Below are 27,296 nucleotides of genomic sequence, written 5' to 3'. Positions count from 1 at the left end.
TTCCCCCTTTGGAATGATCAAAAAGAGGGGACGTGAAAAACGATATAAAGAAGGAAAGAATGCAGAATAATATTACCCTCCCAAACAGTGAACCTCATTGCAGCTCAAGTCGGTCAACGAGTTTGACCGCACCCCTGCAAGCAAAACTTAGGCAAAAACATCATATAAAACAAGAAATGTAAGTACCCTGCAAGTTAGTGAGATCAAACCATCAGAACGTAGGAACAGCGCGCTAATTAAAATCTGAAGGAAATAATGCCCTTGGTCCAAGTATGCATTCTATGATAAGTCTAATAAATGCGGTTCAGTATTAATTAACAAGTTAATAATTCAGTGAGATCAAGTGAGCTGAATGCCTAGCTAGAGGCCGCTTCAGTTCAAGTGGAATTAATGATATTAATCCACAGCTTACTCTTGACTGAACCCGTAGGGTCACACAAATAGTACGTAAACGGATCAAGTATTTAATGGCATTAAATACTCTATCTATGGATATTCGGAATCGACGGATCTTGGTTTCAGTGGGAGCTAAGATCGTCACAGGCAAGAAATGAATACTCCGGAAACGATGATATTACCGGAAACGGAAATATGGATCGTATCGGAAATATAAATATTATCCAAGTCGTAGATGTTGCCGGAAACGGAAACATGGTACGTATCGGAAAATATTATCGGAAATGGAAATATTACCAGAATCGGAAATATTGCCGGAAACGGAAATATTGTCAGAATCGGAAATATTACCGGAATCGGAAAATAATTCCGGAAACGGAAATATTAAATATTTGTTCGAAACGGAAATTAATTCCGGAATCGGAAATGTTAAATATTGTTCGTATCGGAAATGAATTCCGGAATCGGAAATTTAATCGGAAGCGTATCGTACGAATAAGCATCGGACGAGGCCTGCCGGACGAGGGCCCAGCACGAAGCCAGGCCATCGCCCAGCAAGCCAAGCGCGCCACACAAACAGCCACGCCAGGCCCAGCGCAAGGCCAGGCCCAGCAGGTCGTGGCAGCGCGCACAGCGCGCGCAGCGCGCGCGGGTGCTTGCGTGGGCTTGTGGCTCGCGCAGGCCTCGCTGCGTGGGCTGCTGCTCGCACGCACGCATGGGCGGCCCATCGAGGCTGCCGTGTGTGTGTGCGTAAGTGTTTGTGTTCGTGCACGTTTCCTAAAACGTGCAGAGTTCGGTTAATGATTAAATTCCTAATTCTATTTGATAAATTAATTAAATTAGAGTTCTTGTAGGATTCTAGGTTTAATTAATTTGTATCTGAATAGGATTCCAATTAACTTTCCATACCCCTATAAATATGTGGCCTGGGTTCACAATTTATAACGAGTTTTCAAAGTATTCAAAGTGAGTTTTTGAGAGAAAAATTCAGCCACACATCTTGCTCAAAAGTGCCGAAAATTCTAGTACCTTAAGGGCGATTCTAGTTGGTCAATCTTAAGGCGGATCCGGACGTGCTGTGGACTATCTACGGAGGGACGACACTTGGAGTCCTAAAGACTTGTTCTTGTTCGGTTCGGGCGCAGCTAGGGAAGGCACGCAACAAAGAGTATGCATCTAAATTATGCTATATGATTATGTGTAAATAATATGTAATCCTGGGTTAATGGTTGTTTCCGCATGATTTATGTAATATCATATGTATCATAACCTAACAAAATCAGCCATGATAAACCCGGTGCAGCAACACAAAACACAATGTTCAAGTTTCAAACACCAAACACCAAAAAAAAATTATTTTATAGGTAACAGGAAGGGGGGATTTTTGTAGTAAGGATTTGGCAGGATCAGGGGTGAGGAGTGGCATGATCATCTTCAACAACTTCTTTAGTATGGACCACCTCCTCCTGGATCATATCAGCTAACCTCTCTGTCATATCATTGAAGAATTGAGCTTGATCCACCTGCACCTGAACCATCAGCTCCTGAAGTGACTTGATTGAGGCTTGAATGGCAATGTTCTCCTGCTGTAGCTGATCCACCTTGTCCATTAATAAGTTGAGTGTGGTGTCATGTGATGGTGCCGCAGACTGGGTTTCTCCATCCTTCTCTGAATCAGAGACATCAACATGGTACGCTGATGGAGGAACACCCTTGGAGGAGCTAGCAATGCGACGATTGCGCCTAATAGGAGGGTTAGAAGCGGGTGAATGATGAAGAGACTGTGATTTTGCAGGAACCAGAGGGGGGGATCTTTCTTTAGGCCTCAAATCAACTGGCCCTCCCTCCGAGTTCCCTCCTTTGACCATACAAGGAAGCACAGTCTCACCTTCTTCTTCGGACACATCGTCCTCTTCCTCTATTTCCTCACCTTCTTCTTCCTCAAGCTGAGCTTGGTCACCTGGTCCCATCTTCCCCACGCAGACAACACCATCTACAAACCTCAGACAAATCCCATTTAGACATGCTCGAGACAGGATATGGGCTTGGGTAAGGGGCTCAGAGGTGTAAGAGGTAAGATCAACTCCCATTTTTCTCATGATAAAGGTGAGAAGAGACCCATAGCCAATGAAGTTATTTTGGGAAATGCAGTGGGTGAGGTGGGCGATGAAAATAGCAGGAAAGTTAATTTGATGTTGATTTTCAAGGAGATAGATATAGATTAGATCGAGTCTGCTAGCTAAGGCCCGTTTGTCTGTACGAGGAACCAGACCCCTGCGGACCACATTGAATAGAACCTTTTGAAAAGGGGTGAGAGACGACTGGTTAAGGGCCTTAGGTACCTTCCCTGGTCCCCCAAAGTACGAGTAGACTTCTTTCATTGTAGTGCTCCCTAGTTCAATTTGACCCTTCCCCTTATAATATACTTCTTCCCCCAAAACAGGAACCTTAAACCATGATCCCAATTTTTCAGCTGTAAACCTAATTTTTGTCCCATTGACACTAGACTGACAGACCCCTTCAGAATACACAAAATTCGAACAAAATTCCCTCATAGCTTCTGGAAACATGCAGGTATTTGAACAGACTTCAAACAAAAACGTCCACCCTTGTGACTCTAGACATTCCAATAGTTCTACAAACCCTACTTCCCTACACCAAGCAAAATCGACACTTAACCCTTGAAGCATGCGATCATTAGGAAAGAAATGATACCTAGGTTCCTCTGGTTTGACTTTCTTCTCCATCGGTGGTTGGAGTTCCCCCTGAGCAGGTGCTGGCTGCTCCTTCTTCACTAGGAACTTTCTTTTTGTAGTCAATTTTGCAGCAGACTTGGAAGCTGGTTGCTTAGTTGGAGGTTTTGGGGCCATATTATCAGTGGGTGGTGGTGGAATAGTTTGAAGGGGAACAGCGGTGATAATCGGAATTGAGGGAGAATGAGGGTTTGTGGAATTTGGAAAGGTGAGGCGGTAGAGGGTCATAATTATATAGGAGAGGTGGTTGACGAGAAATGAGGAGTGATAAGGATGAGGGTTTGAATTTCAAAATTCCGGGAAGTGTGAGGGGTTTGATCTGATGCTGCTTAACTTTATAGGCGAAGAATTTGGAATGTGAAGGGTTTTGGTGTTGGGAATTGGTGTGTGTGGGAAGCGTGTGTAAGTGAACAAAATGAAAAGTCATGCATGCACCGGGTTCATATGATTCATTGAACCAAAAATATGCTTTCCATTCATTTTTGATTTTCCCACACTAATGCAAAATAAATACAAGTCAAGTGATTAGTGTAATTACCTTAGTGATGCACAGACGTGACTGTGGTAATACACAGTTGGGTTTTGCAACAAGATTGTATTTGTTAGTCCATTCAAGAATAAATTTTTTTTTTTTTATTATTTTTTTTTGTTTTTTTGTTTTTTTGTTTTTTGTTTTTTTTGTTTTTTTGTATTTTTTTTTTTAAATCATTCAAGTAAGGTTAGAGAAACATATTGGATCAAAGTATCACCTAATTTTAATCATACCAAGTTCTAACCACAGTTTGTCGTGTCTGTCCCTATTCAAGGGTTTTGTTAAGATGTCAGCTACTTGGTCTTCAGTGGGACAGAATTCAAGTTTTACCAATTCATTTTCGACATAATCTTTTAGAAAGTGATGCCTGATATGTATGTGCTTGACCCTTGAATGATGAACCGGATCTTTGGATATACAGATGGCACTTGTGTTGTCACATAGTATGGGAACACACTTTAGTTTCATGCCAAAGTCCCTTAGTTGTTGCTTGATCCATAACATTTGGGAACAACATGATGCAGCTGCAACATATTCAGCTTCTGTTGTAGATAGAGCAACCGTGTTCTATTTTTTAGATGCCCATGAGACTGCACAAGCTCCAAGGAACTGGACCATTCCTGATGTGCTTTTTCTGTTAACTAGATCACCTGCATAATCAGCATCTGTGTACCCTTTGAGGTCAAAATGATCATAGTTAGGATACCATAAACATAAATCGTCGGTGCCCTTTAAGTATCTAAGAATCCTTTTGACTACTGTAAGATGAGATTCTTTAGGGTTAGATTGAAAACGAGCACAAACACCTACACTGAAGGCAATATCTGGCCTGCTTGCAGTAAGATAAAGTAGTGAACCAATCATACCTCTGTACCTTGTTTGATCTACGCTTTTACCTTCTTGATCCTCATCTAGCCTTGTGGTTGTTCCCATGGGTGTATGATTGCTTTTTGCTGACTCCATTCCATACTTCTTTATGAGATCCTTGATATATTTCTGTTGGTGAATCATGATTCCTTGTTCCGTTTGCTTAATTTGAAGACCTAGGAAGAAGTTTAGTTCTCCCATCATGCTCATTTGAAATTCTTGCTGCATCAAGTTAGAAAATTCTTTGCATAGATCCTCATTAGTAGCACCAAATATAATATCATCAACATATATTTGTACAATTAGTATGTCTGTGTTTCTTGATTTAAGAAACAGGGTTCTGTCAACCTTACCTCGATTGAATTTTTTGTCTAAGAGAAAATGAGAGAGACGTTCATACCAGGCTCTTGGGGCTTGTTTTAGTCCATACAATGCCTTGTCTAGCTTATACACATGTGAGGGATATTCTGGATCTTCAAATCCAGGTGGTTGTTCCACATAAACTTCTTCTTTAAGATATCCGTTTAGGAACGCACATTTTACATCCATTTGATAGAGTTTGAAACCCATGTATGAGGCAAATGCTACGAGTATGCGTATTGCTTCCATTCTAGCTACTGGGGAAAAGTTTCTTCGAAGTCTATCCCTTCTTGCTGATTGTACCCTTTGACAACCAATCTGGCTTTGTTCCTGGTTATAGTTGCATGTTCGTCTTGTTTGTTTCGGAATACCCACTTTAATCCTATTACACGATTGTTCAGAGGTGTGGGCTCAAGGTGCCATACTTTATTCCTTTCGAATTCATTGAGTTCCTCCTGCATGGCAATGATCCAATCAGAGTCAGTTAATGCCTCTTTATAATTTTTAGGTTCAATCATGGATAAATAAGCATAGAAAGCACAAAAGTTTTTAAGTTGTGATCTTGTTGTTGTTCCTCGTCCTAGATCACTAATTATTTGGTTGAGTGGATGTGAACTTTGATGTTTCCAAGGTCTTGGTTGGAATGGTGTTGTGACTTCTTCAGTACGCTGCTCCTCTTGTTCATTAGTCTCTGTATGATCATCAGCTTGTATCTGTTCCACTTCAGTTGTGCCTCCTTCAGGTGTTTCGTCATTCTAAGCTTGTTCTTCTATTTGAGCAGTTTTTCTTATTTCTTCGTCTTCTGTTTCTCTTGTAAGTCCTAGTTCAAATTTTCCATCAGTGGCTGTACCTGTAGCAAATTTTTGGGAATCAGTTTCATCAATTATAATATGAATGCTTTCTTCCATACACATGGTCCTTTTGTTGAATACTCGATATGCTTTGCTATTTATGGGATATCCTAGGAATATGGCTTCATCACTTCGTGCGTCAAATTTTCCCAGTTGATCCTTTCCATTGTTGTGGACGAAATATTTACATCCAAAGGTTCTTAGATGTGTTATTGAGGGTTTTCTTCCTTTGTACAGTTCATATGGGGTTTTATTTTTGATGGCTCTAATTAGCACTCGATTAAGTACGTAGCATGCAGTATTTAGAGCTTCAGCCCAGAAACTTTTGGGGAGTCCACTAGCAATCAGCATCGTCCTTGTCATGTCTTCAAGAGTTCGGTTCTTCCTTTCTACCACTCCGTTTTGTTGAGGTGTTCTAGGAGCAGAGAAATTATGATCTATTCCTGAGTTTTTACATAGATCGTCAAATCTTTTGTTTTGGAATTCTGTACCGTGATCTGATCTGATGTGGACCAGTTTATGATTGCTTTGTCGTTGGACTTTAGATGCGAAGGCCAAGAATTCTTCAAATGTTTCTTCCTTGTTGGCTAGGAAAATTACCCATGTGTATCTTGAGAAGTCATCCACAATCACTAGCACATACCTCTTTCCACTCCTGCTTTGAGTTCTCATTGGTCCACATAAGTCCATGTGGATCAGCTCAAGTGGTCTTGTTGTGCTGATTATTCCCTTAGATTTGAAAGATGTTCTAACCTGCTTTCCTCTGATACAGGCATCGCAGGCTGACAGTTTTGCAAACTTTGTATTCGGAAGACCTGTAACTAGATTTTTCGAACTTAGCTTGTTCATTAGAGAAAAACTAGCATGACCAAATCTTTTGTGCCATAACAATGGATCATCTTCAATAACACTGAGGCAGGTCAGATTGGAGTGAGGAACAAAGTTGAGGTTGACCACATATGTGTTCCCTTTTCTTTGTTCCTCTAAGATTACTGCTTCAGTGTTACTGTTGATAATTTTACATTTATTGGAAGAGAACTTTGCATAATTTCCTTTATCACAAAATTGAGAAATGCTTAACAAACTATATCCTAGACCTTCAACTAAAAATACATTATCGATGGAGTGATACTTTGACTTACCGACCTTATCAATGCCAATAATGTTACCTTTCTTATTATCGCCAAAAGTCACAGTTCCACCTTCATAGGTCGTGAGTGAGAGAAATCTGTTCCTATCTCCTGTCATATGCTTGGAACAACCACTGTCTAGGTACCATGTGTTGTTCCCCCTCACTTCGACCTGCATAATGAATTTAGTTAGAGTTTTTAGGAACCCAGCATAGCTTGGGTTCCTTGCTTGGAATCAAATCGCTTTTCTTTACCCATTTAGTTTTGACGAGATCCATATTCTTTTCCAAGCCCCTTTGATTTTTAGGACATGTGACTCTATAATGACCAATTAGCCCACAAAAGGTGCAAACAATATCACTGTAGAGATCTACTCTGGTTTTTCTATGGTGACTTTTTTTGTGGTTGAAGCCTAAACCTTCGGTGCGTTTGGTTCTAGCTTCCTCTATCCATTTTGGTGTTCCTTCTATTCGGTGTCTGGTCTTTTTAGCCGATTCTCCCTCTAGCTAGGTTTTTTCTTGGTGGACTTTGACTAAGTCTAGTTGGATTTTTTCTAGTTCCTTTTTATAGAGGGTTTTAGTCTTGGAAATTTCTAGATCAATCAGTTCTTGTTTTAGCCAGGAATTTTCGTTCCTCAAAGCCTCATAGGTTTCTTTTATTTGAAGGTTCTGATCAAACAGGTTGAAGAAACGGTTATCAATATCTATGTTGGTGATTTTTGACCATTCTAATTCTTCAGTGAGTTTTTTAATGGTGGACTTATGTTCTTTTTCAGATTCTTGTTTTTCTTTTAAGAGATCTTCATAATCGCATGTGAGACAAGACAGTAAGTCAAATATTTCTAGTTTAGACATAGAATCAAGTTTGCTTTTAATTTGAAAAAGACTTGCCTGGAATTTGTCTGACTTAGAATCTGAACCATCTTCTTCATGATCACCTACAAGACACAGGTGAGCAATTTCCTCATTAGGTTGCTCCTGTTCTTCATCTGAGGATGAGTCACCCCATGCAGCAATCATAGCTTTCCTCACATCAGTCTTTGAAATGGAGTTTCTGTTGTCTCGGAATCTTTCTTTGGGAGTTTCTTTTCCTTTTCCTTTTTCTTGTTCCCATAGTGGGCAGTCCCTAATACGGTGTTCCAAGTTCCCACATTTGTGACATCCATTGTCATTTTTGGAGAATCTCCTATTTGGTTTGCCTCGATGATCTCCCTCTTTGTAGTTCCTAAACATCCTTCTGAACCTTCTAGCAAATAGAGCAGTTTCCTCATCTTCCTCTGAGTTTTCATCGTTTTCAGTTTTTAGAGCCAGTGCTTTGTTTCTTGGGTTCTCAGAGGTTCTAGCATTTAGTTGCAGCTCATGGGTTAAGAGAGATCCGGCAAGTTGTTCCAGGTTGAACTTTGTAAAGTCCGTAGTTTCCTGTAGGGCAGTAACCTTGGCCATCCAAGGATCTTGAGGAAGACTTCTTAGTACCTTTCTCACTTGTTCCTCAGGAGTTATGATTTTTCCCAGAGAATTTAGTTCATTGATGATATTTGTGAATCGAGTTATCATGTCTTGAATTGATTCAGAAGTCTTCATTGAGAATAATTCATATTGGTGCATCAGGAGATCAATTTTTGATCTTTTGACTTCGTTTGTTCCTTCATGGGTAACTTGGAGCAGATCCCAAATTCGTTTTGCATTTTTGCAACCCATTACTCGATTATGCTCGTTTGGACCAAGCCCACAGTGAAGGATCTTTACAGCCATGGCATTAAGCTCAAGTTTCTCGTAGTCTGCTTTGTCAAATTCTGTTATAGGTTTAGGAACAGTTTCTCCAGAGGGGTCAATTTGGTGACTTGGAAGTCTCCTACTTCAATGACTCTCCAAACTTGGTAATTTTCAGCCTTGATGAAAATCTCCATTCTATTCCTCCAGTAGGAGTAGTACTTTCCACTAAACATGGGTGGTCTTTGGGTAGAGTACCCCTCTTCTAGTTTCTCCGTAGTATTCATTGTTCCAGAATCGTTTTTCCCGTCAGAGTTACCTGCAGTAAAGGGTTCTGGCTCTGATACCAATTGTTAGTTTCGTGGAGTTCCACAAGAGGGGGGGTGAATTGATTTTTGCAGTTTTATAAAATTATATGCGATAAGGAACAGAAACAGCAAAATATAGCAAGCACAATTTAGCGTGGAAAACTCTCTAGCCCAATAGAGAGGAAAAAACCACGGCCCCTTTGGGGACTTAAACACTTCTACTAATTAGGCAAAACAACTCAGTTTCTTTACAAGCCTAATCTACTCGAGCCACAATCTGTAAATCACCTCAGATTACAGATGACTAGGAACAACCCCTCGTTGTTCCCTTCTCCCTATGAGACAATCCCTCAATTGTCCCAACTCACTGATCTCTCTTGAGATCTTTCACTCTTGCTCTAGTAAGCCTGACTCAGGCTTAACATACATCAATTCAACTTTAATAAAATACGAAATAAATAAAAACTAAAGTAGATACGAAGATACAAGACCTACCAACCAATACTGCTCTAACTTGGAACAGGAACAGACTCTTAAAAATAAAGACTTTAAAGGTGATACATGAAAGCTCCGGTTAATGCTAATGAGTCTGATAAAAAACTCGAGATGATCTTCTTGGTATATTTATAGTGATTCTGTGATTTACCCTAGAATCCTAGACTCCTAATTCTAATCAAATTAGGACTCTCTTAAAGATAGAATTCTATTAAGAAACTATTTAATCTTTAAACAGGTTTTACACCTATTCGGATTCTACTTACCATATACCTAAAGATTTTAGTCATCTTCGAACTCTTTCCAAAGATTATCTTTAATTGTTACCGAGTTAATTTAATCATATTAAAACTTCTTTTAATACGGATAATCATTTGGTCTTACACCTAGTATATTATGCTAACTCTAAGAAACTTAGGTGATGACTCTTTAAGACTACTGTTCCCAGACCTAGCAGTATGATCGATATAATAACCTTGTACCTTTTCGTATTTACCATATACTTCCTAATGCTTCATAGAAGCTTAATTCTTGCAGCTTCATTTGTAGTTCTTGACTTTGTCAACTTGTTCTATTGCTGCTTCACGGATTAATTTGACTTGTTCTCTTTCCTTCAAGGCTGCTTCATTTGTCAATCCATATTGAGAGTAGCTCTTTCACTTATAGACCTGTCATTCTAGATTATAGAATGTAAGCACAAATAAGCTTGTCATCATCAAAACTCAAGGGATCAACAAACCCTAACAATCCTAATTTTGCTAGGCAACCTAGAGGGCCCTCCATGTATGGTCCCCACCAAGGCTATGGCCAAGGAAGTGGGTATGATAACCAAGGCCGAGGTGGCTATAGAGCACAAGACTATCAAAGCCAAGCGCCCTACGGTCAATCTCAAGGTTTTGGCAATCAAGGCCAATACAACCAAGGGGGTTATAATCCCAACCATCAAGGTGGAGGGGGTTATAACTACTCTTATGGGCAATTTACGGGTGCCTCAAGTGGGGGTTATCCTTTGAACTCGGGAGTTCCTTATGGTGCATCTCATTTTCCACCTCCGGGATTCAATGGACCGAGGACCTTTGGCAACCAATATCAATCCAACCCAAGTGGTTATGGCGTTGCACCTCCACCACTCCCGCCTCTCAAGTCGAATCTTGAGGCTCTCATGGAGTCGTTTGTGGGGGTGCAAGCCAAGAAAAACGTTGAATTTGAGGATGGATTCAAGCAATCCAATACTCATCTTAAGATGATTGAGACCCAACTAGCTCAACTTGCTAGCACCATCAAGGAGCAACAAGTGCACACAAGTCTCCCACCCCAAGGTCAACCTCCTAAGCAAATGTACGCAATTGTGACAAGGAGTGGGAAGACTTTAGATGATGGTGTTACGCATGTTGAAGCTCAATGCTCTAGGGGGGGAAATTCTAAGGGAGATGAGTCCTCGGACCATGATGATGAGGAAGGGAAGTCTCATGTCGATGGCATGAGTGATGGTGATAAGTCGAAAGAGACTACCCTTCTTCCTCTCCCAACTCCTACTCCCCCCTACCCTCAAAGATTTGCCGGTAAGAAGATGGATGACCAATTCCACAAATTCTGGAAAACCATTAGCAAACTTTATGTGTCATTATCTTTTACCGAGGCACTCAAACAAATGCCCCACTACTCAAGATTCATGAGGGACATTCTTAGTGGCAAGAGAGGGTGTGAACCCAAGGAGACCGCTCAACTCACGGAGAGTGGTAGCGCTCTAATTCAGCACTCCTTTCCCCCAAAACTCAATGATCCCGGGAGTTTTTCTATCCCTTGTAGCATTCAAAAGCTAAAATTTGAGAATGCTCTTTATGATTTGGGGGCAAGTGTGAGCATCTTGCCATATAAGATTTTTGAGAAGCTTACTCTTGGTGATCTCTCTCCTACCGCTATGTCATTGCAACTAGCCGATCGATCGGTTATGTTTCCATTGGGTAGGATTGCGGATGTTCCCCTCGTAGTTGGCAAGCTTACTTTTCTTGTTGACTTCGTTGTCTTGGACATCGATGAGGATGCCCACACCCCCATTATCTTGGGGAGGCCATTCTTGGCCACCGCGGGTGCCCTTATCGATGTGCAAGGGGGACTTATCACCTTGAAGGCTGGAGATGCCAAACCTAGCTTCAAGCTCACTATTGATGATGTTGTCCCAAAATGAAAAGTTGCATGAAAATCGACACTCTTGCTTGTGTTGAGAACAACCATACTTGTGCTAATTCTTCTAACGATTTTCATGTTTCTAAGTGTGCTAATAGGCTTGCTAGGTCCTCTCTCGGTGAAAAAGAAGTCCATGGAGGTCCAAAGACTCTTGGGGATGAGTTTACCATCCCCGAGTTATTTTAGATGCATGATGAAGATGTTAATGGAGCTAAACGCTCCAAGGTGTTCCATAGGTCGGCTAAAAAAGCTAAGCAGTCCAAGAAGGTCAAGAATCCATCAATTCCCGAGGAGGGGCATGTTGGTGGATCGTTTGGCTTTCGTCTCTTGAAAGGCGGTATCGGTAAGATCTTTGCGCCCAAAGGGGCAAAGAAGTGCATGGTGACTAGTGTTGACCCAAAGTTGGTCGTGTTTGACCCCCCTTGACCTTTTTGGGGGGGTCCGTCAAGCTAATGACGTTAAACGAGCGCTTCCCGGGAGGCAACCCGGTTGTCTAACTCTTGTACTGGTTTGTTTTTTTGTGTTTTCATCTTTTTACTTTTCTCTTCATAATAAATATGTTGAGATGGGTGTGCAATAGTCGAGCAAGCCAAGAAAAATAATTCCAGTTCCGTGCGATCGCACGGTTGATTCGTGTGGTCGCACGAAACTGGAAAATCGAGGCAGTTTCTCCCAGCCATTCCGTGCGATCGAGCGCTGCTGGGCGTGCGATCGGGCTCAAACCGTGCGATTGCACGGTTATTTCGTGCGCTCGCACGGGTCGAGCGGAGCTTTTCTGCGATCGTGTTATTGGAAAATCCGTCCCCTTTCTTTTTCATTTCTTCACCTCACTTCTCATTTCTTCACCATCTCTCTACTTTCCTCTCTACTCCAACTCCTCAAAACTCCATTTGCTACTCAATCTTTCTCACACATTTCACTCTACACCACTCACATTCACAAATTCATCCTCATTCCTCACCTCAAAACCAATTATTTCAGATTTTTCTTAAAAACCCCAAATTTTAGGGTTTGGTTGAACATTGATTTTGTGATTCCTTGTTGTGATTAGAGCATTGTAGTTTGCTTTTGGGTGATCTTGTCCACCTCCCTTACTTGTGGTGACGATTTCTTTCCCTTCGTTCTTCATTGTTCTTTACATTTAAGCTCATTGTTCATACTATTTGGGTGAAATTCTGAAATCATTGATTTTGATTGTTTGGATTTGCATGTTTGTTTTTGTGTTTGTTCCTTGCTAGTCTACACTTATTATGCATGTTTCATTGTGAATATTTGTCAAGACTAGTCTATTGATCGATTTTTGGTGAAATGTTGGTGGAATTCTTGATGGGTTGTTGTTTTTGGATAATGAGGATTGGTTGATGAGGATTGTTTAGGTTGAACTTGAGTGATGAAGTGATACTTGTTGGTGATAATTTTGATAGTAGATTGTAGTTTTTTTTTACTAACTTAGTTTTTTCCTTTTGCCTTGCATTGTGTCTCTTTTCTTGCTTGTGTGTACATTTTTGTCCCTAAGATTCATCATGATGACCAAGCGTACAAAGAAGGGACCCAATCCCCAAGCGAACAACAGGAAGGCTATCACTCCTCCGGCCTTCGAGACCTACGGAATTGTTTTTCCGGAGCAACGGTCTTGGAGTTACTATGAGGAATTGTCTAAGCGGAACATCCGCCCGACAAAGTTCTATCACAAGAAGACCGTTCAGGACTTGGGGTTCGAAAAGGAGCTAAACGCTTTAATTGCGGGGCTTGAGCTTGAGGATTTTGTGACCATGAATGCCAAAACTTATAATAGGGTCACTCTTGAGGTTCTTTCCTCGGCTAGGAGGCGCCGGGTGCATGACAATGGAAAAGATTCGGTCGAGCTTCATTTCCAAGCTTTCAATAATCAACACGTGCTCACCGACGAGGCGATCAATGATTTCTTTAACATCAACCCGAATGATTTCTTTACCACTCACCCGAACCGGGGTTTGATCGTTAATCCGGTGGCGGAGTGTGTGGACAACTATGATGAGAATATTTGGTGGGGAGAGCTCACGGGAGAGGAGAAGAAATTCATTTCCTCCTCGGCCAAGTCTTCTTCTTTTCACCACCCCGCCATCCGTTACTTGAACCGCATGCTCCTATATGCGGTCTTTGCAAAGGGGGCCACCGGATCCTTGTCTAGTGCGGAACTTGGCGCCCTATGGTTAGCCGCGGAGAAGAATGAGGGGATCCTAGATTTTGGGCAGCTATTGATCACCCGAATCATTGAGCATCGGGATGGGCAGCTGACTTGTGGGGATATTCTCTTAGGACGGATGCTCACTCTTCTCTTGAGGGCACTCCCCGGTGATCCCTATCAGGACATCTTAGCTGAGTTGGATGAGGTTCCCGGAGGGGAGTTCCTTGACTTGAGGACACTCTCCAATGCCAAGTGGATCAAGGCCACCAAGGAGGACAAGTATATTTGGATGGTAAAGCAGCGAGATTGGTGCATCCTCCCCAATGCCGCCATCACTTCTTGGACTACTAATGTCCGATACTTGCTTCCCCGTGACCCGCGATTCGTTGCCCAAGCACAGCGGCTTCCTCCTCCTCAACCCAATCCGGATTCTCCTCCACATGGTCCTCCCCGTAGTCCTCCTATCTTGGAGCCTTCCCCTAATGAGGGTGGTATGTCCTCTTCTTCCTCTCCTTTCGATTTCCAAGGCTTGCAATCCACCCTTGCGGCTATCTTGCAAGGACAAGAGAGCCAAGCTAACACCTTGGCTTCTCTTGCTTCACAAGGAAGCCGCACGGGGGATTCTTATCCCGATTTTGACTCGTCCTACTACAGTAGGCGGGTGTACGATTTTCATGTTGACAAAGGGGATTTTGCCCCCTATGTCAACTATCCCTATCACCCTCCCTAACAAGGGCCCATCCCTGGTTGGAATGAGGAGCGTACAGCTACCTACCCGTATTGGACGGGCCCATCCCAACCCGGAGTCACTCCTCCCTCTTTTCCGCCTTATGATTATACCATGATGGGCGGGAGTGACTACCGAAGTGACCCCATGTATCCCACTCCCCCACCGGTTGATCGGCCAGAAGGTTGGCCCGAGGATTTCACCGGGTGGCCTAGGGGGTACATGGGAGGTTGGGATGGCCCCCGAGGAGAGCCTCCCCATGGCAACTACCCCCTTCGGCCCGAATATGATTGGCCGCCTTACACCGATGCTTCGGGGCCCGACGTGGACCCCACCTACAATGTCACCCCTTTCACCGACGATGCGGCTCGTGCCCATCGCCTTGAGCCGAGATGACTTTGGGAGAATTTATGATGCAGAGGGTAAGGCGCATGCCCCGGGTCCTTCTTCTTAGGGTTCCCTCCGTTTCTCCCCCCTCTTGATGTGATGGTATGCTTGCAATTAGCTTGGGGGAGAATTGCGGAGTGGGGCTTTTGCTTGGGATCTTTTGCAGCTTGTTGGTGTTGATGGTCTTCTTGCCACTTCATGTGGTTGTGTATAAGATGATGTTGAGTCTTTGATGATGTTTTTAGTGTGTTTTGGCCATTTGGCCCTCGTCTACTAACAATTTTTCTTCCTTGTTTTTGAGCACTATTTTGGTATGATTCTTTGCGGTGAGTTCTCACTTTTCACCTTGTGCCTTGTCCGTCCATTTTTGGTGAGTTTGTTCAGGTTTTACCGGGTCTTTGCGGGACTTGCTCCCACGATACTTCCGGTAACATCCTTCCGACTCTTATGCATTCTTTAGGGGACGGGCATATATCATGTTGGGGCATTTGGGTGGATGGGTAGTTGTGCCCCTCCTTGCTTAGTTTTAGGCCTTGAGGACATGGCCTAATTCTAGCTTGGGGGGAGTTTTGTTTGTAGATGCCTATTTGTTGATGCTCTTTGCTTTGAAATCATACCAACACATGCTTGTTTTTTTGTTTTCTTAGTTTGATTTAGCTTGATTTTTAGTTTCTCTTCTTTTTCTTTGTGTTTGTTTCTTTTTGTTTCCTTTTTGGTGTGTTTTCTTATTTTCTTCCTTTTCTTTTTGTTTTGATGTCTTTTTCGTCAAGGAAAGTTTTCTAGGTTTTCTAGGCAATATTCTTAATTGGGGCATATAAAATTGGAACTTGTAGATTAGAATGCTTTTATTCCTAGTTGGTAGATTTTTACACGGTTCTTAATGTCTTGGGTCGAGTCTAGGATTTGGTATCAAGAAAGTTGGTTGAACTTTGGGTAGCATGCGTCATGAACTCTTGGCTTGTGGTAAGATGGTGTTGAATTCTCTAGTGATTTGAAGCCGGAGAGAATGGTATTTGCTCCCTTGTGAGGTTCATGTTCAAATGAGCCCAAACACATATTCATATATTCATTTGAGTGGCATGGATCCTTAGCATTGACTTTCTTGTCTCCTGAGTTTGACCATTTCCTTCCCGAGACCGCGACCGAACTACTTTAGGGGACGATAGAGGCATTTCTTTCGGTGACTATTTTTCTTTTTAGTTTAGAACTTTATTATCTATTTTTCTCATATGTTTTTGTTTGCACTTGCCCCATTGCTAGCCATTTGAGCCTTGACCCTTCATTTCTTATGAGCACAATATAAGCCTAATAGCCTTTGTTTTGTTTTCACCCTTAGAAGTGATAGTGAAGCTTTGAGTTATGATGCTTGATGTTTTGGATTGAATATGCAAAGTTGAGAAATGAATGTTGTTTGGTGTGAATGTCAAAGTTTTGGAAGAGTGTTGTACATAGTGAATAATTGATGCAAAAAGAAAAAAAATATAGAATTAAATTCTGAAAAAGCCAAAAATAGAGAAAAACAAGGCATGAGAAAAGTTTCAATTGAAACACAAAAAAAAGAGGAAAATCAAATCAAGGAAAAAAGAACAAAAAGAGTTGTAGTTTAGAGTTGTTGTTGAATAAGCTTGGGGGTATCCCAAATAAGTGGAAAATTTTGTTTTCGGTTGATTATGCTTGAGTTGATTTCTTATTGCGCTTCACTTTAGGTATGAGCACCACATCCCAAATTTATTCCGCACCTTACCCCTAGCCTACGTTACACCCTAAAAAGTCCTCTTGACCCTTTTGAGTTGAGTCATTGTCGGTGGAGGGAGGATTTGGTCAAGTTTATGGAATGGGATTGTCATGCTAAGATGTAAGGTAGCCTAATCTTGATTTTCTGGCGCCTTCGCGGTGTCTCGAGACGCTATTCTCAAAGGTGAATAAGATCTAGAGTTTTGACGTGGTATGCCCGGATGTAGGGGGATTGACTAGTGTTTGCCTTTAGTTCGCTTTGCTTGATGCTCGAATCTTTCACTCGATTTGGGACATTAGTTAGCGTGTACTCATTTATTTGATATTTTTTCGGGTGTATATACCCAATATAAGCCCTCACTTTGACTAAGGTTTTTTGGTTAGAAAAAGCGCAAGTCAAAGTATATTCAACTTTTGCTCATGCACATGCTGACTCGACTTAGGACCCCGATCTAGGACTTGAATGCTTGAATTTTGAACAAATGGACCTGAAATTGACCCGGGTGCTGATTCAAACTACTTGAAATTGCGCGGCTTGCGGCTTCGGGAATATCCGGCATAAATCATTGGAGCTGATTCGTCCTTACAATGCCATGAGGAGTGCGTACTTGATATCATAAAGTTGGAAGTTAAGCTAGTCCTTCTTGCCGGCCTTGCGCCTGGAGCAGGCTTTGGAGCCCACCGCCGGTGGTACTTTGAAGTATCGCCATAAATTCTGGTTTTTGTATAAATAGAGAGCTTTTCGGATCACATTCCTTGTACCAATCCTTCTCTACTCTTCTTAACCCACTACTTCTTCTCAAACAAGAAAGGAAATAGCTGTGTCTTTTGTAAATGCCTTGAACGCTTGGCTTGGTTTGCTAGGCAAACTGGAGAAAAGGGAGCTAGATGGTATGCATCTTGGGGGCTTTGAGTTTTGTTATCTTTGCTTGCTTCCTCTTTTGTTATCGTTTGGCAATGACGATGCCTTCCTAATAGAGATTGTGGTGCACTTTGTTGTGGCAGGGACCCAATCCCACTCGTGATTGGCGAGACATTGTTGGGCCTTGATATGCTGAAGTCGGACCCCTCTACTATGCCATCGGGAAGCCCGGTGCTACTCCAAGTAGGGATCCAGAGTTTCTTGTATATTGAAATTTGTATTTGCATTTAGAACATTGACTTTTGAATTGATTTCTTGTATTTTCACCAAGGCCAGGCTTATGGAGAGACTCATATTGGTGGCACCACTAGAGAACATGGCAAGCTATAATAGGAAGGGACTTACCGTGCGACCCATGATGTATGGCCGGCTTTCACTGAATGAGTGGCGTTGCGCACTCTCGGAAATTGGATCTTGTATTAGGTGGGTAATTCCATGGTGGGGAATTGTTGCTATGACACATGCACTTGGCTCTACTGCTTTGAGGGTGCCTAGCCTTTCTATGTTAGTCTTCTACTCTCCTGCTGGAGTGATGAGACAATAAGGCCTAAGGCAAGAAATCCCGGATTGTGCTGTGGAGCATCCGAAACCTGTTGTACTGAATGCTAATCGCTTGGCAGTTTGGAGGACGTATTGGGTCGCTACACCCTTCTTGAATATTCAATTCACACCTGAGCCTGTTACTCTTTCTGCAGGGTATATTGTATGGATGAAAGGTCCAAGCCAAAGGGATATTTCTCTCTCCAGGTCCGTGGGAGCCCGAGGTTCTAGAGCTAGACGTCATGCATCAATTGATTATGAAGAAGGTGACGGGAGTGTGGCCCGTCCGGTGCTTGACCGTTCTGGGTCCAAAGGAAGGTTCGTCATCCTCCCGTCTTGGAAGATTAGCTGGTTCCTTCTCCCGCCGCTTGGGCAAGGGGAAGACTGATGAATGATTGCAGGAAGGGCCAGGGGATAGTACTCAAGGTGCCAAGACTCAAGAGCATAGTCGCCCAACCCCAGACCTTTTGTAGGATTGATATGTTTGAAATTGTATTTGTAGGAAATATGTTTTAGAGTGTGTTTAGAAACATGTTTAGGAGTGTATTTAGTGGAAGTTAAAAGGCTTTGAACTTTGCTTCACTTGATTCCAACCTTGTAATCGAATTAGCTTTGATTGAGGCCTTAGAGCCAAATAAAGTAATTTGAAGATTATGCCTGATTCCGCTTGAACATGCTTTGCACATTTGGAATAAGGACAACAACAACAATTGAATTTTGAATTTTGATTTGATTTTTAGGATGCCCATGATTGTGGAAACTTTGAATTTTCTTGTATTAAGGTGGCCGGGCTTCGAAATGAGGTTGCCTACATGTCTTGTTAAGGAATCAGGCCGAACGTAGTTCTAACCTACAGAACTTTTTGAATTTGAACTTTGAATTTTGAATTTAGACATAGAATTTCTTGAGTTGATCCAAGTTCGTCAAAGAACGGAACTCAGTTCCATCGACATCTGTTAACTCGACCGCTCCCCCAGAATGGATTTTCTTGACAATGTATGGCCCGGTCCAGTTGGGTCTGAATTTTACCCATGGGTCCATGACGCTCTTGTGAAGGGAATTTAGGACAAGCTCGTCTTCCTTGATGTTTCGGGTTCTGACCCTTCTGTTGAAATGTCTGGCCACTTAACGCTGATAGACTTGTACATGGTGAGCGGCTTGAAGCCGTCGCTCATCGAACATGACTAGCTCGTCGTATCTTGATTGCACCCATGCAGCTTTTGGGATTTTGCTTTCGAGGACTATCCTTAGAGAAGGTATATATTTCTAGCTCGATGGGTTGTACCGCTTCCATGCCATAGACTAATGAAAATGGAGTTGCGCCAGTTGAAGTGAGAATTAAAGTTCGATACCCTCACAATCCGAAGTTTAGTTTCTAGGGCCAGTCTTTCTAATTTGTTGTCATCTTCATGATGATGGTTTTGACATTCTTGTTGGTTGCTTCGACTGCCCCATTGGTCTGTGGGCTGTAAGGCGAAGAACGGTGATGTTGAATTTTGTACTCGGTGAATTGATCTTCACACTCGCCTTGGAAATGGATTCCCTGGTCATGGATGAACTCGTGGGGAACGTCGTATCTGCATATGATGCTTTCTTGTATGAACTGGGCCACTTCCTTGAAACCTAATATTTTGAATGACCTGGCTTCAACCCACTTAGTGAAATAATCAATTGCCACCAGTATGAATTCATGACCCCCTGTGCCTGTTGGAGTGATTTTTCCAATGACGTCGAAACCACAAGTTGAGAATGGCCATGGTGATGATTGTGAATATAGCAAGGATGGAATGTGTTTCAGGTTCGCACACTTTGACAGATAGGACACCTCTTGACAAAGAAGTAGCTGTTCCGCTCGAGGGTGGTTTGGTATTACCGAGCCCTAATGACCTTGAGAGCTAGCATCCTCCCATTCATGTGAGTACCACAAACCCCAGCATGTATGGTGTTCGTGACTTTTTGTGCTTCGTGCTTGTCAACACATCGGAGATTGGGGCGGTTAGAGGACCTCTTGTATAGAATGCCACCTTGTAGAAAGAAGTTGGTTGATTGAAGGCGCAAAGCCCTCTGACTCTTGCTTGAAAAATGTGGTGAATATTCAGAAGTTTGTTTATACCTTTGAATGTCTACAAACATTACTAGAAAAAAGACATTTAACGACGAACAATTTCGTCGTTAAAAACATCAATTTTCGACGGTCGTGATGTTCGTTGTAACAGGTTCCGTCGTTATTGGCTTTAACGACGATGTTCGTCGTTAAGAATTAACGTTCATTAATGACGAATTATGATTTCATCGTTAAAAGTTAACGACGAAACGATAATCCGTGGTTAATTATTAACGACGAAACAATAATCAGTCGTTAATTGTTAACGATGAAACGGTAATCCGTCGTTAGATACTTATTCACAATGACCAATTAAGAAATAACGAACAACAAATTCCTTGTAAAATGTCCTCCCTTAACGGTCAAAAAATTTAAAATTTTGGCAATAACGGCCAACTATTATGTTTATATTGCCATGATAATAATATTATTTGCGTCCTTTGCAGCACCTACATTTTCTTTGTGAAACAATATAGATAACTATAAATCAATCATAAACAAATGAAAATTTCATTACTCAAAAGATGTTTGACAATAGAATTTGAAGTTATGTGAAACCAAAAATTACAACCCCTCGTCTTTAAATTCTAAAAAACTAAAAGATAAGTAATTCTTGTTCAATCTAAAAGAACAAAACAAAATCTAACTAGTTGAAGTGTTCTCCCTTGCAGTGTCATCCCTTAAAAAGCGTTGTTAAAACACTTCTTTAAATGCTTTAAGCTCATTAAGCTTATCAACGGTAGGTGCATTGGTAATCTGCAAAAATTCGAAACTTGATCAGGGATTTTCTGCCTAACACCAATTGACCAAAGAACATAAATCCAAAGAAACATATAGAACAGGCAAGTTCAATGCACAGCAAGAAGAAGATAAGATTGACAACTCCAGAATTTTGCTGCAGCGTAAGCTCATTCCACATAACACCTCTACTCTGGAAGCTCTAAATAAGGCAAACTGTCAAAATTCTAATCTCCTAATTATGTTTCAAAAAATAAACTTAACAACTACACACGAAGTTTAACACAGAGAATCAGATTATGTATAAAGCATTTGTGAGTTTTAGATAATCAAGTTTTGTATATTTTCTGGTTACATATATTTAGACTCCTGTTTATGCAACTTGCAGGCGGATATTGAGGAAGGTGATTCATTGTATCTGGATGCCAAGTCTTCAACTAAGCTTGTACAGGAGAAGTAAGAAAGATATATTTTATAATGTAATTACAGTCTGGGTAACAGGGCAATGTAAGCTTGCTTCATTGGCATATATCATATAGCATCAACAACCAGCAGCACCTCTGTATCAAGAAGCAAAGGCCTATCTATAATCAATCTATAGACTATAATTATCAATCCATAAATTAAAATAAGAGTTCACATAAGATTTTGTAGATGACATATGCAGGTGCAAACAAAAATAAATCAATGCTTGCCTCATATCATGGACCAGCACTACTAGTCCTAAGTCTAGCTGTGAAGGTCGAACCATATTCACTTATGACGCCAACAACTAGCTGATTGCAAAAAGCATATTAAGCATCTTCTTTTGCTACTAGCAAAAAATTCCATACACAATCACTCCATCAGGGTTTTCAGCAGCCAACAAGACACATTTATTCATTATTAAATAGATTATATCTAAATGCAGTCAACATAATAATACTAACGAACCAGATTCATTTAGGACTTTTGCAGTTAACAGTACTTGGTGATAGTAGTACTAGAATCAGTTACCCTGCACCAACAATATAAACAAAACTAACTACATTGAAGGACTTACTATGTTCCCTATAGGCAAAGAATTAGGAAATAAATACATTAAAATAGGCAACGGACTGAACCAACAATATGAAATAGTATTTAATTTCTATGACAATCCAGGCACATGCCCAATAATTCAGAAATGGTAGAAATCGCAAAAGATATTTTGCTTCTCAAAAATAATATAACAAGAACTTAATTGTCATCAATTTTTATTAGACTGAGAAAGCTACTTTGGAATCGCATGTTTCGAGTTCCTCCAGAAAATATTTCTATCGTACTGTGATTCCTCCCTACAATGTCTGTACCGATTGCTGAACAACTGTAAAGCTTCCAAGAATAAAAATTGAACCAAAAGAGACGATCAGAACTATTTATATTTTTTTTTTCTACTGAGGTCTGAGACGAATTTTAAAAGCTCAAAGAGGATAGCATTAGGAAAAATATTTTACTGAGTTAATACCCAAGTGTAGTTGTAATGTTGAACATCAGCCATACTTCTTAATAGAATTGTTCACACATTGCCATACCAAAATTGACCTGGTCAACCCAGGACCGAGCTCAAGAACCAGATTATAAACCCCCAACTACAAAAACAAGCAAGAACAACCATTGGCTAAGTTGAGGTAGCAGTGTAGCAAGCATACCAATAAAAAACAAACCTATAAAATCCACCCCTGCCATCATCTAAACCCAGCAGCAGAAGAGAGAAAAGCAAAACAGTCTGCCAACTTATTAAAAGCACAAAATTAAAAATAGGAATATAACAGAACAAAATCACCCAACACTTGCCAGCACATCAACATTCTGTAAAATAGATCTCCCACTAAAAAGCTTTTGCTGCAGCACACATTAACCTTTGTCCTGCACCAAAAGACAACGAGTCAACTTTAGCCAGGACAATACCTCAACAGAATCTGCCTATTCCATCTCCAAATCATCCCAGCCAGAACCCGACCGTAGCAAGCACAACCAGCCTTGAAATAAGAGCTCAATCCCAAGCTTCTATGTAGACCAATAATCTGTTGTTGATCTAAACCATACCAAGCACCAACCTGTAGCATTGTACAAAAACTGAAATAGAAGATTTACATGTTATTATTCAATGAATAGAACCAGCCACATTCCTCCGCATAACACTTTTCACTAATCACAGTCTCAACTCTCGAACAGACAACAACCTTAGCCTTCTTGATGACCTCCGTCTTAACCATCAGACCATTTTTCCCTTTTTATTCTTTTAATAAAGGCCTTACTTCTAATTTTAAGATACTATTTACAAATCACTTAAAAAAATACATTATCTCAAATAACTATAAAAGAACGAACATACTTTATGTAATTAACTAAGCCGAGGATAATGTGTTTGCATATTGACAATGTAGACTCAAAGACAAGTACCCTAACCATTAATGAACTTATAAATAGACTAACTGAAAGAAATAGTGACCTGGAATGAAATAAAAACAGTGGATATATATGACATTATTGAGAATTCATCACAAGCTTAAGCCCATTTCTTCACACTTGGACGGTTTTTTCACTTATTGTACCTGCTATTCCCCCCCCCCCCCCCCCCCCCTCTTATTTATTCTCCATTTGACTGTAAAAGCTAATTCAAGTAGTACCCATTATAAAATAAGTAAGTATTATTAACATTAAATGACTAGCTAATTCAACAAAGTAGAACGATTTTCTCTTTAATTCAATGAAATCGAATACAATCCAACAGAAACTTAGTCTATTTTCTAAATACACAATAAATAATAACTAAAATCAAACAAAATTTAGAGAAATTTCCTATTCCCTAAACGCAAGTTCTCCCAACAATCAGAATCGGATTGACATATGATGAATTTAAATAAATTTTTTTATTGATACCACACGAGATCCAATTTGAAAAATAGGGTTTTAAATTAAAAAAACCCCTTTATACAACCAACATGATTAGTATGTAAATCAAAGGATTTAAATCGGAAACCGTAAATCGGAGTTATATACCAGAACAACAGATCACCCACACACAAGGTTTAGAACCAAGTGTAAAGAAGTCGAACAAAAAGGTTAAAGAAGAAAAAAAAAAGATCATCAACAAAAACAATGGAAAAAGAAACATCAGAGCAGGATCACTGCCATGTTCATTTTGATAAACATATCTATCAAAATCAGAATTATGAATGAGAGAGTAGGCACATAGCTAGAATAATAACAAATAAAAAAGAGATTTTCAACAACAATAGAAATAAGGCAAATACATATACGCTTTCTTTAATGGGACCTGAAGAGTATGAAGATATATGGAAACTGGTTCAAGATCCGATTAAGTGGAACAACACGATGCAAATGTTTAGTAGAGGACAAATGTTCAGCATGTGTGTGTGTTAGTGAACAAAAGGAAAACACACTTGCTAAACTCACAGGCCTATAATTAGGTATTTGAGTTGCCATATTCTTGGCCAACCTAATCACTGATGGGTTTTGGAGGCTGCAGTCGATTATTTGATGGGCTATTCAGTTTAGAACAAGTGTAGAGTGGTGGATGGATAAGGACATGGGTACATATAAACCAGCAGGTGCATCACTATCAATGACAACAGACAGAGGTTAGCCACCAATCTTTAGTACCTCAAACAATACCATAATTCTTATTCACATATGATAGATGAAAATCTAGAGAGATTAACTTGGGATCATTGCAATACGTTCATTTACTGTAAATAAACGGTTCAAGCCATGTTGCATTTAATGTAATGTCATGATAGGGAAGCTATAAATATTTCATAGGATAACTTTAATTCCAGATACGACTCATGCAATCATTGGACAATTACAGGAACGTATAGATGTACTAAATAATCAGCAAACAGAGAGTATGGAAATTACAAAAGGTGGTTCAATATCAAATAAGTAAACTAACGAATGCATATTTGGGAAGAAAAAAAGGTAATAATAATATAGAAAATTTAGTTCACACTTTATTTTATAGATTTCTTGCTCCAAAGAACCAACCTGACCTGCAAAGAAAAGTTGCCAATGCATATAAATCATGGGCCTGTTATCATTTTTCTGAAAAGTATTAGTCTACGACCCTATATATCCCAATTGTCAAAGATCAAAGGAACAAATATTATCCACTAGGGTGAAACCCAATGAGTGCATGATAATATAAGTAGATGAATCATAACTTACTAATTTTTTTTTTTAAAAAAGGTCCAACAAGCTTAGTTAACCACCACTTGTTATATCCCATATATCGACTACGGAAACAAACATCTATGGAAGGCTTAAAAATGCTTTATGGTGGATAATCAAAAGAGTGGACTTGCATTACTTCAATGGTCATTAGATCTTATCAAAAAGAAGTTCACAAACAATTTATAGAATTGAAGTTGTAAGGATTGCTGCTTGTGATCTTAGTATGTTCAGTTGCTCATGTAAAATAGTGATGACATGAATTGAAGCTCATCTTTTCTTTCTTTTTTTGCAATTGAGGCCTAATAATTTTGGTACTAAGGCTTGGTTGTTGATGTTTTTTGCAATTGAGAGAGGTAGATCAAAGGTAATGGTGATTGATTCACGTGATGAAAAAAAGAATAAAGGGTTCTAACAAAGTAATTGATAAAGAAAGACTTTACAGTAAGAACGAGTTAAGGAAATATGAGTCCATATAGAAACTTATTTACCACTATAAAAAAAACCTCACTGATCCGCAAATATATAAAATCAAGTCATCAAGTTTCTACTAGTCTCACATACCAGATTTAACATTTCAAGACGAATCCATACATACAATCTATGAATCTAACAATGAGCCATTCATGAGATATATAAAGAGTTGTATAATTAAATTCAACTCTTAAACTTATAATGTTTAACAATTAACATACCACAACAGTCAAATAAAATCAGTGAACTAAAGAAAAAAGAAACATTAAAATAAAACTACTCCTATAAAGAACTTAGGACCAAGTTCTATAACAACTTTTTATTTTAAATTTTTTTTCGAGATATTATCAATTCAATACTATTCAAGAAAAATCTCTTCAAGCGGAAAGTTAAGTAAATTTAAAAATAAAGAAACTCAAACTTCGTGAATCAATGGAAAGTATAAACCCAGATTTGGTTTATGGGTGTCTGTAATATATCTCAATTGAACCTTCTTTTGTTATAAGAGTTCAATTCTCTTCTCGCTTTGTCAATGAAATGAATAATCGAATTGAAGAATAAAAATAAAATCACAACAATCACACATCGAGCCACACCATTTGAAAATGAAAACTCAGCAGAAATAAATACAGAATCATGGTTGACGACGATACTTACAATGCAAAGAGGAATAGGTTTAAATCAGAGAATTCGATCCTCACCGCGATAGCTAAAATCCGATAATTTTTCTTCTCAATGGAAAATCTGAACATCTAGACATCGGGTATTATAATTATTAGCTAAAATGAAGATCAACAAATTAAAGGAGAAAATTGTAATGAAGAAGAAGAAGAAGAAGAAGAAGAAGAAGAAGAAGAAGAAGAAGAAGAAGCAATGGGTGATACCAATAGCAGCGATGAAGGCCGATAAAATAATAATTGTCTCACTGCCATAGCTACAATCCGAAATGAGGGAGGGGCAAAAAACAGATACAGAGGGGTTCTAAATCTATCTTAGGATTTGGAGATTTTGGTGAAATTTTATACGAACTACGAAGTAGTATTTAAACATTAACGACGACAGAAAACCTGAAAAATTCGTTTCATTTTTTTGAATTGAAATTTTGGAAAGACCCGCGCTCTCTGAATTTTTCTATTTTCAAATTCTCTCTTTTAACGATAATTTTTTCCTTTGGTCGTTATCTATTGGTCGTTAATAGTGTTATTTCTAGTAGTGAAACCAAGGCTCATCTTCGTCAGGTTAGACAGCGTCAATAGCATGAACATACGCTACTTCTTGACGTGTTTCAATTGTAAGTGGCATTTCAGCCATGCCATTTGGAATGTTGATTGTAGGGGTTTTTTTCCGCGCACGTTGCTTTTCCCCTTCCTACGGGGGCCGTTTTAGAACCTTTGTATCTTTGTATTTTGAAGGAGTCGCCACCAAACATTATTTAGGGTTTCGTTTGGAAAGACCAAAAAGATGACTCTATTAGGATAAGGCATTGAATCTTAGAAACGAATGGGTGATATCCGGGCAAGGGAACGAGATGCTTATTCCGCGAGCTTTAAAAATGATTCAAATGCGTGGCACAACATTTTCAAAAATGTCCTAGTATAGACTATGTGGGTTTGAATTTAGAACAAATCGAATTTCTAGTTTGTATTGTGGTCACTTTGGTTTAAAGTTACTTTAAGGGAACCTAAGATCGATTTTTCCAA

At 40.0% G+C, this 27,296-nt stretch overlaps 2 protein-coding genes across 4 annotated transcripts; one reads left to right on the top strand and one right to left on the bottom strand.

Annotated features, from left to right (window-relative positions):
• The first annotated feature begins 10,737 nt into the window (after positions 1–10,737).
• On the top strand, positions 10,738–11,589 carry LOC130471671 (uncharacterized). The gene has a single exon (XM_056841920.1). It carries the CDS (start codon positions 10,738–10,740, stop codon positions 11,587–11,589), a length of 852 nt encoding a protein of 283 aa, XP_056697898.1.
• A 9,067-nt stretch (positions 11,590–20,656) lies between these two features.
• Positions 20,657–26,691, bottom strand: LOC130472508 (uncharacterized). Of its 3 annotated transcripts, XM_056843707.1 has the most exons (4): positions 26,481–26,691; positions 26,254–26,348; positions 22,837–23,004; positions 20,657–20,925 (listed from the first exon to the last, which is right to left on the bottom strand). In XM_056843707.1, the coding sequence occupies exons 1-4, from the start codon at positions 26,526–26,528 to the stop codon at positions 20,850–20,852; spliced, it is 387 nt and encodes a 128-aa protein (XP_056699685.1). In that variant the 5' UTR covers positions 26,529–26,691; the 3' UTR covers positions 20,657–20,849. The 3 variants fall into 3 exon arrangements, 2 of the variants coding, with proteins under 2 accessions (XP_056699685.1, XP_056699684.1); XR_008932955.1 differs by lacking the exons at positions 26,254–26,348; positions 26,481–26,691 and adding an exon at positions 24,186–24,937; XM_056843706.1 differs by lacking the exons at positions 26,254–26,348; positions 26,481–26,691 and adding an exon at positions 24,209–24,985.
• Positions 26,692–27,296: the final 605 nt, after the last annotated feature.

Source organism: Spinacia oleracea, chromosome 4 (assembly GCF_020520425.1).
Source record: "Spinacia oleracea cultivar Varoflay chromosome 4, BTI_SOV_V1, whole genome shotgun sequence".
NCBI lineage: Eukaryota > Viridiplantae > Streptophyta > Magnoliopsida > Caryophyllales > Amaranthaceae > Spinacia > Spinacia oleracea.
This window is presented reverse-complemented; position numbering and strand designations above follow the sequence as displayed.